This window comes from Nelumbo nucifera, chromosome 4, assembly GCF_055504915.1.
Source record: "Nelumbo nucifera cultivar China Antique chromosome 4, China Antique-T2T, whole genome shotgun sequence".
In the NCBI taxonomy this organism is placed as follows: Eukaryota; Viridiplantae; Streptophyta; class Magnoliopsida; order Proteales; family Nelumbonaceae; genus Nelumbo; species Nelumbo nucifera.
In genome coordinates this window covers 6795627-6810622 of record NC_142652.1, presented here as the reverse complement: position 1 = coordinate 6810622, position 14996 = coordinate 6795627, and the positions used below count along the sequence as shown (strand labels likewise).

The window sequence follows — 14996 nt, the reverse complement described above, 5'->3', positions numbered from 1 at the left end:
TTATGGAAATTTCATGAAGATATTTGGAGAAATATAAATTAACAAAAAATTTGAAAATGTAATTTTTTTTACCTATAAAGATTAAATGTTTTAGATCCATGGATTTATCTATCATATCCATAGAGCAATTGATTTTTTTTTTTATTTTTTTATATTTTTAGAATTTAAAAAATAAATAATAATTAATTATATTTTATCATTTGATTACAAAAATTGAATATATTATAATTCTATGGATGATCTATCATATCCATAGACCAATTGAAATTTCTTCTTTAATAATTATTTTTTTATTTTTATATTTTTAGAATTAAAAATTAATTAATTAATTAATTATATTTTATCATTTGATCACAATGATTGAATATATTATAATTCTATGGGTGATCTATCATATCCACAAAGCAATTGAAATTTCTTCTTTAATAACTATTTTTTGAATATATTATAAAATGTGTATTTATTTTTTATAATTTTTGAAAATAATAATTATTTAAATAATAAATAATTGTTAATTATATTTTCACATAGAAGTTGCGTCAATGCATGTTTTATGGTTGGATAGGAGAGTTGGGTTTTTCTCATCCCATAAAACATTAAAACTTAAGAATTATAATTTATAAATTATAGTTAAGAAAAGGATTTTAATGAAATTATAATTAGATATAATATATTTCTTTGTAAAACCATTAAAATATATTAATTTAATGTATATATGCCTCATTGAGGTTTTATATTTAGTGTTGTTGATGTATTTTTATGATTTATTAAAGTATTTATAGTGTTTTCATGTGTATCTTAGTTTTTTTCCGAAATGCATGTGTATCCAAGGTGTAACCCGATACGTCTCTTAAAATTGCCTTTCCGATACACTTGGCATTTCCGATACTTTGAACCTTGCATACAAACATGCACTTGGTTATGCTTACTTGGAAAGCCTATGGGTCCAATTTGGAGCCTCTTTGGGAGGGATTCAGCTTTGATTGAGCTGCACTCGCTGATGTTTGGAAGAAACTATTAAAATTAGTGTCACTGGAAAGTTGATTTCTTGGCTAAAATAACCTGTACTTGAGCTTTTTGGGGTTCTCACCAAACATAACTTATAGGCTTTTCAAGTAGGTTCACCTTGCAAAGTCAAAAGCTATTGCATAAAAGCTCTCCCAAATAGGCACTTAGGAAGGCTGAGCTGGTTCAGCTGCTTTGAATAGGCTATTCAAAAGAGGTAGAAGTGGACAACCCTTCACATTTTTCACCAAACATAACTTATGAGTCATCTATGTATGACCCACCTTGGAAAGCCAAAAGCCTATGCATCTTGAGCCCGGATCTTCTGATTGCAACGCCGTGTATCACTTGCTACATAACCAATCACAAGTTAATACACCAATGTTCTGTACACAAAGGGTAACAGTGGCATGTGGGCCCATGTATATGAAACACTGCGTTTCAACCTCCAAGGAGTGTGGATCTGTTGCCAACAAGACACTACAGAGGTGCATTAAGGAGATGTTCACTTTGTACGGAGACTGTCTTGTGGTAACTGTGGATGGTAGACCCGGGCTCTCAACCAAGTAAGCCCCGCCTACAGTTTTTTGAGAACTTTGAACACTGAACAAGGTTGTTTCTACAACTATGTATGTGTTTGGTATAATTTCCGTTTATTTACTAAATATTTGTACTCGATTTGTTTATAAAATTGAGAAAAGTAATAACGAAACCATTTATTGACATTTGACAATTAGGTGTCATTAGGCATTATATCAGCATAATAATGAATAAACGCATAGCCATTGAGGGAAGTGTTAAAATGAAGGTTCTGTTTATTCACTAAACGTTTATACTTGATTTATTTGTAAAAACAAGAAAAATAATAATGAAACTTTTTATTGACAACTAAGTGATATTAGACACCACATTAGTATAACAGTGAATAAACACCTAACCGTTAAGGGAAGCATTAAAATGATAGGCGTGCACATAAATCAAGGTAAGCTTTTGCAAGTCTCTATGGGTATGGATCAACATGATGGGCTAAATGCTGAAGTGGTACATATATGGCAACATTTATTGAAAAAACACCCACAGTTCCAAAACACCACCTATATGGCTCACATTGACTGCATTTTATTATTGGTAATTCTGACATATGTAATAGGGTGTAAGCCATACAATCTTTGAATGTTTTTAAACATCATTTCAGCAAATGTTGTGGGTTATTATGGAGGTCTAGTGTGGTGTTCTTTGCCAAGACATATTCATCGCTACAGCAAAGCTGATTATCTTTTACTGTTTCTCCCTATATTTGGGTATAGTTGATAGTTGAACCGAGAAAACTTCTTCAATTGTTACAGGTGCAGTTGTTCAGAGATTAACATATTTTCCTTCCATCTTCGTAGAGAAAAGTAGAAAACAATTCATTAAAATGTGCAACTAGACCTGTGTTCGGTTTGAAAGAAAAGGTAGGGAAAGGATGGGATATATTTAACTTTGCTTAAAGCTTGCTGTCACTCTCTCAATCTCATTCTCTGGCAAGTGGCAACCTATCGGCGACAAATCTTTTCCTGTCCTAATTCTGATTCTTGCATTCATCTTATTGCCCCATTCTGAGTTACCACACCTTAATCTTGTCCGATTTCTCTTTTGAAATTTTTGTTTCCACCTGTTCGTGATTAATGAATTCACCTTTTACAAAAAAATAAAGAGATGAAGCCCAATTAGGCTGTGTTTGGTTGCAATGAAAATAAATTTGCATTGATGCAAAATCGTGACAGTAAAAATGATTTGAGTGTAAATTATGACATATTTTTGTTTCAAATTTTAGTTTACTTTGTTTGATTGCAGTACAAATGAAATAAATTAAGACATGAAGTAGAATAATTTAAAATCTAAAACAAAATTAAACAAGAATTTACATTTTTTACATTTGCACCACCATGCATTTGTACTAGTGCAAATAAATTTGCACTGCAACCAAACACATTAAGCTCAAAATTTAGTAATTTACAACTAGTCCGTTAACCTCGTAATGCTTGTTTTATAAGGTTTTTGCAAAGGCTCCAGTGAGAGAAAAGAACGAACAAAAGAGTAGAGAACTCTGTCAAAATGTGGTAACAACAACTGCAAACGTGAAGAGGAGTTCTTCAAGACTCAGAGAATTTTCATCGAATCCAGACTCATGTCAAACTTGATATAAAAAAAACCCAAATTCGAGTTGAGTTCTTCAAGCATTAAGGAATGCACAATCAAAAAGAAAAACATTGATACATCAAAACTCAGAAAGACACAGGATGATAATATTTTTTTGCATATCCTCACATGAAATGCCAGAAATTGACCAAGAAAAATAAAAAGGAAAAACAAAAAACAGAAGAGCCAATCTAACATTATTTGCAGAGTCTAAAAACTGAACCCAACCATATATCATATATACGATGCAGGAGAGAATTATGTTCTACTTCAGAAATGATCGGATTTGGGAGAAGTTATTTCCTACCCACAAGAATTCTACCCATACCTATCCGACAGGACACAATAGCTGCACATCGGGAACATCTCTGATCTTCCCTATGAATGATAACGTTCAAATACGTCAGATGTTCTCAATGTGCGGCTGTAGTGATGCGTGGATAAAGTTGAGATCGGAACACGTCTGTAGCATTATTCCATTTCCATCCATGGATTCGCATTTTGGGTTCATGCTCCAAGCTCGGATCTTCTACTTACGATGACGTTGCCCAACCGTGTACTCACTAGACACTGCATCTGCACATCGGGAACATCTCATGTCTGTAGTGTATTGCGGCGAGTGGGTAGGATAATGGGTAGCGTTGTGGGTAGCAGACGCAGACTCAATGGTCCCGCCTCAATTTTGTATGGACCTCGCGTTTCTGCATTCCCGCCCTAATTTGTACCCACTTTCGCCTTGGCCGCGCCCGCGCCCGCGCGGATCCATACTTTCAAAAATCAAGATCTGACCCAAGAGCCAGGATCGAGAGAGACGAAGATTTTTAGGCGCACTGTTTTCTGGAGCGGAAAGCAATATCGACCATCGAGAGCTAGAAAATTCTCTTCTACTGTTCTCCACTCGAGAGGGAGATGTTGGGGAGAGTCAGACCTTCCTCACTGGATTGTCTGGAGAGGCCTCCTCCAAAGATCATCAAGGACGACGCTCTCTCCATCTACGGTAAATTTCCCATTCTTTTTTCTCTCATTTTCTCTTCTTTCGTCTACATGCTTTCTTTCGGTCGATTGGGTTCTATTTGCGAGATGGGCTCTACTTCTTCCCAAATCACACCAATTTCGAGTAGAAAATGCCAATTTGATTTAGGGCAAATTCTTGAAACGTGTGGAATTGTTCACTGGGTTCTTTCATTTTTGCGTTATCATGCCACTGAGCTGTAGAAGAGTGCTGTTTTTCCTTGTTCCGTAGCAAACAAACTGATCAGATAGGTGGCTGCCCTAGAGAAGTTAAATTGTCTGGAGTTTAAACCCTTGATTCAAAACTTGAATACCTCGTGAAAGAAATCATTTTCATTTTATTTTTTATAGCATATGAACTCAGGCATTATCATATCAAATGCAATCATTTCTTGCCGTTCACTAGAATTGGATTTCAGTTTCTTTATTGGAAACCCAAAATGGACCCATTCCGTTTCCTTATTAATAAATGAACTTGTACTCTAATATTTGAAAGACTGGACATCAGAGATGGGATTTTGTAATGTTGCACATGTTTGGGTCTTATTATGTTTCGGGACAAGACTAAAACAGACGCTATGTTCTTCACTCTTCACTTATCACATTTAAGAGTTTTACTACTAGAATTCGCTTCAATCATTTCCATGTTTTTTTTAGATAATTTGGTAGAATTAAATCCTGTATCCTCTAGAATGGTGATGGTTAAATATCAGTTCTTTAAACATGAAAATTTGAGTAATTAACAATTTAACAGTGGTAAATCTTAATTCGGAGTTTTCTTTGTTCATTAAAATCTTATTTGGTAATGTTTGGTCATGGTTATTAACATCAAGGTGATGTCTAGGTGGGTGCCTTAGCAAGCCTTTGCCTAGGTGAAAGGTATTTTCTAGGGTGTGTCATTATATCATGGTTTTCTTGGATACATGTTCAGTGCCTTCTTCGGAAAGGGAAAACAAGGGTAAGACAGGCACCTTATCACATACTGTTTACTATGTTGTATTTTATTTGTACTCTATGATACATGCCATCATATTATATATATATGTTCGTATGCTGTTTGTTAACTTTTTTCTTGGATTCATTTTGCAATGCTTTCTTGCTTGGATTTAATGTTCTGTAATTTCGCTTATTTACATGGATTCAATGTGTTGTAATACCTGCTTGGATTCCGAATGCTATTGACATGTTGCTTTGCTCATTAGTTTGGATTCTTGTTATTATAAAGTTCACATCATTTTGCTGATGGAATTGATTATAATGTTGAATATTAAAATTTACAGTTAAAAGTTACATTACCCTATGGATTTAATGGTGTAATGTCTTTACAGAAGCAACACTTACGAAGCTTAGACTTGGTTCTCAACGAGCTCTTCTTTCATCCTCAACAAATTCAATGGATATAGATGTCTCTTCACAAAGAACTGATTCAAGGTATAGTAATGGCCCATCTGTTGATTGTTCAAAACAGCAAAAGGAACAAGACTTCAATTCTCTGTCAGTTTCCTAATGTAAGGTTGTGTATGATGTATACATGATTGCTAACTTCTATGGATGACATTTTCTTAGTTTAAGAGATGAATTTTTCCATTGAATCAATATGGATTGTCCTGCAATCACTACCAAGCCTGGCCTGATTTGGGTATTGGGCTGGCTCAACTCAACATTTAAATTTTAAACTTTTGCTTCCTGGACGGAAACGCTGCTTTGGATGGTGAATAACTAAGACACATCTCCCATGTTCGAAAGAACCTTAAAACTGGGTTATATGCCCTTTTTTTCCACCAGCCAATGGTCCTCCCCTCTTTCCATGGGTTGAAACTCGTATGTGGCAATTGTCTCTAGTACTGATATCCCTGCAGGTTTTATACCTTCTCAGATACCTAGTGTATTCCAAAATCCTACTTTCTCTTTCGGGAGGATCATCTTGCTGAAATACATTTTGATCTAATGATGTTCAGTCTTCTTTGTTCCAATCCAACCCATTTCTCCAAGGTCAAACAGGTAACATTTTACGTTGTGCCAATCCTTTGTAATGTCATTATAAACGAGACTGGATTCCATGTTGCAACTTGCAAGCACGGCAAACCATCTTCATCTCTGTTTTGCTATCGAAGATGAAGAAGCTTTGGCCTTTGTGGAAACCGTGCAATATAGTCTTCTACATGCATGGAGTGCCAAATATCATACTTGAAGGAGATTTGTCAACCATTACCCCAACTCCTATGAGGGAACTCTGCAACCCTCTTGGTATGTGCATGTGCATCCACTCGGTAACAGGTAACAGCCGACTCCAGAAATCTCCTTCAAAGATATCATCCATCACACATGACATGAGATCATTAAAGCAGGAAAGAAAGAGGCAAAGAGCTATGCGTTTATTCAACTTAAAAAAAATGCTCGAGGGTTTCCTCGTCATCTAATAGCGGCATCAAAATTTTCAATTTTCAAACAGAATGCTATTCATCCGAGTAAAAGTTTATAATATTTTTGTGATGGCAACATTTGGCTGAAACATGAACATTTTAAAGCGGAAATGGTTCACCAATAATTTGCACTCTGTAGTCTTCTGGACATGCTTTATGTTGAACAACGGCAATAGAAAGTTTGAGAAAAATTTTGATAAAACTGAATGGCAACAGGCACTTCACGTATGGGGAAACCTTCAGCATGGGTAGCAAGTCACTTTGGCAACATCATCAGTCTCGACCTTCGAATAAAAAAAGATGGGCATTTCATTAGACAGCGATTCAATCTCAGTAAAGGAAGCATGGACAATGATGGATGCAGTCATGGATACAGGTGTCAAGTCAATGGACCAAGTTTTTGTTAGAACCAATCTAAATTATAACAAATTTGAACAGATTGAACGGTCTAGACATTGAATTGGACTGGTCCAAAAATAGTCCAGAGTATTCATTCGATTGGATTAATTAGACCTGGTCCTGGTCCATCTGTAATGGACTCATATTAGAGCAGATTGGGCCAAATTTGGTCCAATCGACACCCCTACTGGGGCTTCTGCACTACAATTAGAACTAGCCTCTGTTAAAGTGCTTACTGGGGCTTCTGCACCAAAGTGTTAAAATATAGTAGGTCTGACATAGCTGTAATGGTGCCACAAGGATCATCCTGGCATTCCCATCAGTCATCTCCTCGTCTTGGAACATCCAGTGGAGCTGGGGCTCTCTAAGCCTCCAACACACAATAGTGTAGTCCGTGATATCAGGTCTTGCCCTTTTCTCCTACGTTCTTCAGTCTCTCCTACCTTCTTTACTCATAAAAGAGAGAAGAAAGATGGATTGTTTGAGATTGATTATGTGCGTCATGACCCATGACCCTGATTTTTGTATAAACCATGAACCTATAAGAGTCGTTAGGGAGTCTACTTTTTGATCTCCTACTCCTTCAAGTATACCAATTTTTTTTATCAACATATAGACTATAGTCAATAGAGTTTTCTCAGTTTAAAGCTTTAAATCATTTAGTGGGTCTCGGTCTGGAACCACCCCGTGCCATACCTGGGCCAAACCCGACAAGACCCATAACCAATGAATATAATGAGGTTCATCTCGAACATATTTGCACCCAACCCGAACCCGATCCGGAGATACCAACTTCAAGGACAAAACGCATGAGAGAAGCCGGCTTGTACTGTGCTGTCAGATGAGATCACCAGACTTATCGGGAAGTGAATAAATGATGTATGCATTGGTAAGCAATTTCAAAAGCAATGATCTAAAGCAAAGCAAATTCATATGTATTTTCAATGAAAGTGCCATCCTTCCTACCCGACAACTGACAAACTATAAAATAATCAAAAAGGAAATTTCCATCTGCAAACCCTAGCCCAATACTATGATTTGGACCATTTACCTTCTTGAATTATAATTTGAAAAACCTAAACATGGCCTTTAAACTCAACCCAAAAAGATCAATCCCAAGAGGATGATTGGCCTATCAATTCATTTGAGCAATTTAACCCAAGGTTTCCAAGAACTTAAATATAGGTTATTTTGGTCAAAAAAGAAATCCAGTTCTAATTTTTGAAATTTTGAAAATCTGAAATGGATATCACCCAAAATTTTGTAAAATGAAATTTTGTTTGTTGTGGAACATTTTGAAAATTTTAAAATATTCATAAAATTTGATCAATAAGTATTGAGAATCATTCCAACATAATCAGAAAAATACCAAATAAAATATCCAGTTCCAACTTGTGTTAGGTTGGAATGACTTGGCATCTGGTACTAAGCTTTCAATAAACAACAAACTAATACCAAATAATTAAAAAAATAACAACATTACTTGTTTCATTGGCATTGAAATTGTTTTTCTTTCTCCTTTTGTACCAATTGTATGTGTTATAGGACCATTGAAGTTCTAGTCTAATGGGCTGGTGGCCATTCGATTATCTTCGTCCACAATCAATCTATTATTAAAGATCTATTGACTTTAATTATTTAAACACACGTAATTCCCATCCAAATAAATAGACTATTCTATAGTCAATTATGATTAAAAAAAGATGCAGAGAGTTGTTATTCAATTGGATTGACTTGGTCAGGCTTCAGATAATTTGCGTGAACAAGAAGAGCAAATTCATATTTTATGGAAATAAACAAACCATATCCATAAACTCATCTTCAGTTATGAGGTTGGGGTCCAATTCTTAAAAGACGCACGTCTCTATCCTGGCCGAAGCTTTAGACTTCGGACCACCAGCTCTTCTCTGGTACATGGTTATGATATTCTGTATTCATTTCTCAACACATTAAGTGGTAAGCTGGGTGACCTGGAGCTGGAAGTTTCGGGTACCGACCAGTTGTCATAATACAATTAACTACCCAAGACACAACCACCTCTCCCACTCTTGCCTATATAACTACTAGTCTGTCTGAGAGAAACTTGAATCTTGTAAGGAAGTTGGCCTCCCCTCTCTCTCTCTCTCTCTCGGCTCAGAAATGGCGATAGGGAGGACTGCTTCCCTCTTTTCTTACATGTGCATGGTCATGGCAATGTTGGTATTGATGGGTATCTCAGAAGTGGCTGCTCATAATGGACATGATCATCATCATGCCCCTGCCCCAGCTCCAGCTCCAGGCACTACTATTACTACTCCTACTAGAGGCAATGGTGCTGCTGCCTTTTCCTCTCCTTTGGTCCTGTCAGCCCTATTGACTCTCCTGGCTTTCTTCTTTCCCTCTAGGTTCTAGCCTCTCTTCATCTGCCCATTTTAAGAGATTGTTCTTTGGGATTTGATTGCGTTTGTCTTGGTTTTGTTTTAGGTGTTTGGATGATGATCTCTGCTATTTGTACCATGTGTATTGTCCATAATAAATAAAATCTCAGTGATATTGATTTCCTTCTATAATAATAAGAATAATCATAATTAATGTAGCAAAAAGATGAACGTTAATTCTACTCCACAGTGTCCAGAGGTTTATTACCAATGCAATGCTCTTACATGCGTAACCAAAATTTTAAATAGTGGGGATGTAAGACATGGTGTTCATGTTCTGTAGTTAATACCCTTCCCTGACATGGAAATGCTCATTCAAAGATTGAAATAAAAAACTTTTTTGTATCCATTAATATCAGCCCCTATATATATGCATATGCAAATTCTTGTTCTCCACAGAAATGCATCATCATACACCTCAATTGTGCACCTCAGTAGTCCACATATCAGTCCCAGACTCCCAGTTGGTCTCACTCGCTGTGTTCTAGATGTAGTGTAAGATGAATTTGACGACGAGGATGCAATGCCCTATATCTAATGACGACAATTCCTCTCTATCACTCCTATTATACAAAGCCATCCAAACCTAGGAAAGCCGAGAGTGTAGTTGGAGATCCCACTCTGTAGAGTAGAAGAGATAGTCGAGCGCAAACTCAGCAATCTCCCGGGTCCCGAGATCAATATTAAGCTTCGTTTGGGAGGAGAACACGTTATTGCCCCATGTAGATGCAGAAAACGCACAAAAACATAGGGCCTGTTTGAGAGGACTTCAGCATTGGAGGTGAGTTATGTTGATTGAGCCGTGGTTGTTGACCACCTTGGTCCGGACAAACTACCTGGTGTAGCTTTAGTTCACAGTCGTTTTTCTTGCGTTCGGATTTTCACCAAACACAACTTTCATAAATTCCATATGATGGGGCCTCATCTCAGAACGCAAGAAGCCACATCCCGAAAGCCCTCCAAACGGGCATATAATAACGAGCTTAATACTTCGCGAGTTCAGTTCTAGGCTTGGCAATCTCGCTTAGGCTGTGTTTGGTTTGATAGAATATAAGAGAGAAACAGAACTTTCCTCAGCCTTCTCCTTCTCTCTTATTTTCTATCAAACCAAGCATAGCCTCAGGTCCTCAATTCCTCATTGTGTGAGGGGTCTTCAAGGACATGGATTCTTGAATTTGGGCACATGTAAATGTCACTACAAAAAAGCAAAAAAACAGAGGGCAAGGATTTTATACACCCTTATCTCGATAATTGCTTTATTCTTGTCACAAAAATGATGCCTCCATATTGCAATTTCATCTCGGATCGTTGCTTGAAATCATCGATTGACATTCTGACATGTAAACCAAACCCACGAGTACATCATGAAAAATTATTCCCTTAACCAAGGTGCTTGAACATGTACCCATTGACATAATTCTCCTTCTTTGAACCAGAGATCTGCAGAAAATAAAGGTCACAAACCAGGCTTTCTTATACAACTTTGGAACCCAAGGTAAAATGTAAACAAGCATTTAAAAAGAAAGGCATAATCCCATGTCCAACAACAAAGAAAGTAAACAAACCAGAATTTTGTATTGCCAAACTACTACTATTTCCAATGGTTTAGACATGCCATCCAAGACATTATATAATTGTAAAAGCTGCCCCAATAGTGAATACTACAATGGTTTAGACATGCCATCCAGCAGACAAGGTCATTAATCCGGAAATTGTGAATGTTAGGGCAGTCTCAAATTAGCAATCATCAGTAACCTGAATGCCTGCTGTATTATATAATGGCACTAACGATACATTGTAAAAGCTGCCCTAATTTTGCATGTTTACTCATTTTTTATCAGTGACCTGAAAGCCTGTTGCATTATATAATTGTGCTTGTTTACTCATTTTAATCAGTGGGTCAGATGACAAACATGTGTTGTCATTATGCACGGTAGGTAGAATTTGCCCTAGTTGTGCATATTACAGCAGTGGTTTAGATGCCAAACATATTATAGACAAGATTATTAATCTGGATATTGCAAATGCTAGGCCACTTTGAAAATAGCAATTGTCTAAAATTCAATCTGTTTGGAATAATCCAAACAATCTAATATTTTTAATCTTTTATTTTTTTTGGTGGACAAACCATCTAATCAACAACTTATCATCTAAGAAAACTTGATACACTGAAATTGACCAATGAGATATAAATTTCTTATTGATAATGGCTGCTATATTGATCTATCTATATCCAAACCAATTAAGTAGATGCCTAATCATCTCACTAGTCTTGTCTCTTTCCTTTTCAAATTAAAATGTAAGTATTGATGGTTCCTCGTCAATAGGTGCTGTTCGTGTGGTACAGATGAAGAGAATATCCTGCATTTCCTGGTGAATTGCACTTATTCACAGGCTTTGTGGTTTTTTTTTTCATGCTTTGAATTTGTTTGGGGTGTCTTGGGTCAACCCTCCTGATGTGGAGTCCCTGCTCTCTACTAGGAGAATACAAGCTTTTAGTAGAAGGGGGAAAGCGCTCTGGAATATGGCCCCTTTTGCAATTGGTCGGTGCATCTGGAGGGAAAGAAACAACCAAATTTTTGAAGATGTCTCCCTGCCTATCAAGAAGCTTTGTGACAAGGTTGAGAGGACTGTTCTAAAGTGGGCCTCATTCAGAAAGATGTTTAGAGGACTAAAGTATAATCATTTCACAGATAAATGTGATTCTATTTTGTGGGATGATACCTTTGTTGGTTGATGTTGTTCTTGTATTGTGCTTTTCTTTGGCGTCTGCATGCTTCCTTGTAGCCGGCTGTAAAGGAAATCTCTCCCTTTACAGCCTTTTCCTTCTCATTACCTAATGAAATTGATTACTACTTTTGATGGCTCCTTTAGTCTATAAAAACTGAATGTACTGGTTTGATGTTTAAGTCTATACGCCACCAAGAAGATTGACATAACTTTGCCCAGTTACACCACCAATGGCTCAAATTCAAGTAACACATTAAGACACATTGACTGTAGGAAGCAGTGTTACAAAATGCAAGCACCTGGGCAGACCACCAAGGCAAGTCAATTGACTACTTAGGTAAGTAAATAAATAATATTGACAACTTGTTAATTACGAATATATAACAACAAGTCTCCTTTTCCAAACAAGATTTACAGTTATTTCAGAATACAGGTAAATGGCAAGCTTCCTCTTGGTGGAGCATGGTCAGACTAGCATTATGTACATTTTTCAAATTTAGCTTTAAGCAGAAACATTTACATTGTCTATTTGTCCAACTTTGGACCATTCTCCATCAAAGCAGTCCAGATTGAATGATTTGACTAAATGCATCAGTGGTCATTACACATGGAACAAAGGATGGAAATTCCTAAATGCATATAGATTTTAGGTTTATCACATAGTTTTCCTTGCAAAAATCCACCTGGCCTTGTTTGAACTAGGGAACTCAAATAAGAGGACATTGGAAGCCAAGACTTATGAGAGCATCCACAGGTAAGAAATGTTTCTGTAATAATTTAATTAAAATTTGAGTTTATGAGAAGATTAAAAGGCCTCACCTATTTCACGTTTACCATTTTCAGGGCTGTCACTTCCATGGACGACATTCCTGCAAACAGGTACATCATGACTCAGAAGAACTTGTCTTGCTACAATCTAATCAATATAGACAAATAAATGCATGTAGTACACTACTTGGACATAAAGTCCAGACTCTGGGAAACTGACCTTCCTGTTTGTACTGCTAAATCCCCTCTGATAGTGCCTGGTTCAGCTTGAAGGGGATTTGTTGCACCTATAAGCTTTCTTGCAGAAGCAACAACACCAACACCCTCCCAAGCCTTCATGAAAGGAAAGTGGGGGCAATTAATAATACACACAACTGACTGTCAACTAAACCTTAAGTGCTATGAAATTTAACTACTTTAAGTATTATCGTTAACAATTTAAAGAAAAAAGCCAATGAAAATCATACCATACAGACAACTGGCCCTGAAGTAATGTACTCGATCAGCTTAGGAAAGAAAGGCTTAGTCTTAAGATCCTTGTAATGTTCCTTTAACAATTAAACAAAAGAAACATAAATAGGATAACAGAAGTATATTAGAGAAAGGGTCAGACGAAAAGCTGCAATGCACTGGTAGCCATCAAGTTCACATCAATTAGAAGGGTTCAGCTGATGCTGCTTCTTACCAAGTATGCACGGAATCAAAATCAACATAATTCCCACAGCAGATACAAGAAAGACAAGATGGATTTCCTTCGTTCACATCTAAATCTCTAATAGTAATTTCAAAAGGACGTATTTCACTATTTCTCACATTGGAGGCATGGAAATACAAATGGGATTCTTTTTTCAACAAACAAGTGAATAAAGGTATGGTTCAAGCACAAACCTCTGCGAGTTCCTTGGGGCATTGGAAAAGTTTCAAGCCTGTGAGTTTAAATCCCTTCCTTTCAAACCTCGAAATGATCTCTCCCACCTAGAAAAGCAAACATATAATTTGAACATAACTTTTTGGTGGGAAATAGCCTGTTTTCCATTAACCTCTTAAAATAATTGAGAGAGAGAGAGAGAGAGAGAGAGTAACTGAGTCGTACCAGACCTCGTTGAACGCCATCGGGCTTTATCATGATGTATGTCTCTTCAACTTCTTCCTGAGCGCAGTAAAACAAAGAAGAAGAAGAGTTAATTACACAAAGAGAAGAAAGATGAAGGAAGACATTTTTTAAGTGGATTCATAATCATTTCTAACAAAGATGGAAGAGATGACCAGGAGGAGAAAAAGAGCTGACCATGGAAGCAACCAAGTGAGGAAGGAAGATGTGGGTTTTGTTCCTCCTGGTGCGCATTTTAGAAGTGGAGAGAGGAGGAGAAGACGAAAAGAGTGAAGATGGGCGCAATGCAGCGAGGTGGTGGGTGCGTAGAAAAAGCTTCCGGAAGTTGGAAGAGCTGCCATTCCTCTCGGTTGGGGAGTGAAAGGATGAAACACAGGGGATCGCTCCAAACACAGCTAGAGCTTCCATCCTCTTTCTGTCAGTGTCTCCCCTTCAGCTTCAGATGAGAGAACGAATGGATTTATATGGTCGAATTACCCAAATATCCCTTCCTTGAATTGTTTGAGATTGACCAAAACACCCCTACGATAAAATGGAAGGTTGTTCACTGTAGTCGATGGATACGCTCACAGTCACAGACAGACAAAGAAGGCAACAGAACAGCGATTGTAACCTCCAGCTGTCCTGAATTCTTAATTCCAGTTCCCCAACGCTCCATCCAAGCAAGAGGATGCATTGCATGATTTACTAAACTAAATATTATCTGCTAAAAGGGGTAAATTTGATATTTACTCTAATCACACGTGAATCAACAATTGTACCTCTCAACAGTCAATATTGAAGGGATCTCATACTTTTAGTACTTGGTTGGTTTAAAGAGAAACTTTTCTCCACAGCTTTAGCCCAGCTGACCTTCAAGGTAAGGGATCTGTAGTTCTATACTTCTATTGGCCCAGATTCATTCAATGGTTGGACCAGTCCGCCCGCGTTCTGTGTGCACTGGGAGAGTGC

General features: G+C 37.1%; 1 protein-coding gene and 1 long non-coding RNA gene across 2 annotated transcripts; one reads left to right on the top strand and one right to left on the bottom strand.

Annotated features, from left to right (window-relative positions):
* The first annotated feature begins 499 nt into the window (after positions 1-499).
* LOC104591621 (uncharacterized) lies at positions 500-5793 on the top strand. Its single transcript, XR_734281.3, has 2 exons — positions 500-4183; positions 5526-5793. It is a non-coding gene; the product is annotated as an uncharacterized LOC104591621 (long non-coding RNA).
* A 4870-nt stretch (positions 5794-10663) lies between these two features.
* LOC104591622 (nucleoside diphosphate kinase 2, chloroplastic) lies at positions 10664-14500 on the bottom strand. The gene is made up of 7 exons (XM_010250534.3): positions 14223-14500; positions 14028-14084; positions 13823-13909; positions 13402-13482; positions 13155-13267; positions 12986-13035; positions 10664-10876 (listed from the first exon to the last, which is right to left on the bottom strand). The coding sequence occupies exons 1-7, from the start codon at positions 14451-14453 to the stop codon at positions 10809-10811; spliced, it is 687 nt and encodes a 228-aa protein (XP_010248836.1). The 5' UTR covers positions 14454-14500; the 3' UTR covers positions 10664-10808.
* Between the last annotated feature and the right edge of the window lie 496 nt (positions 14501-14996).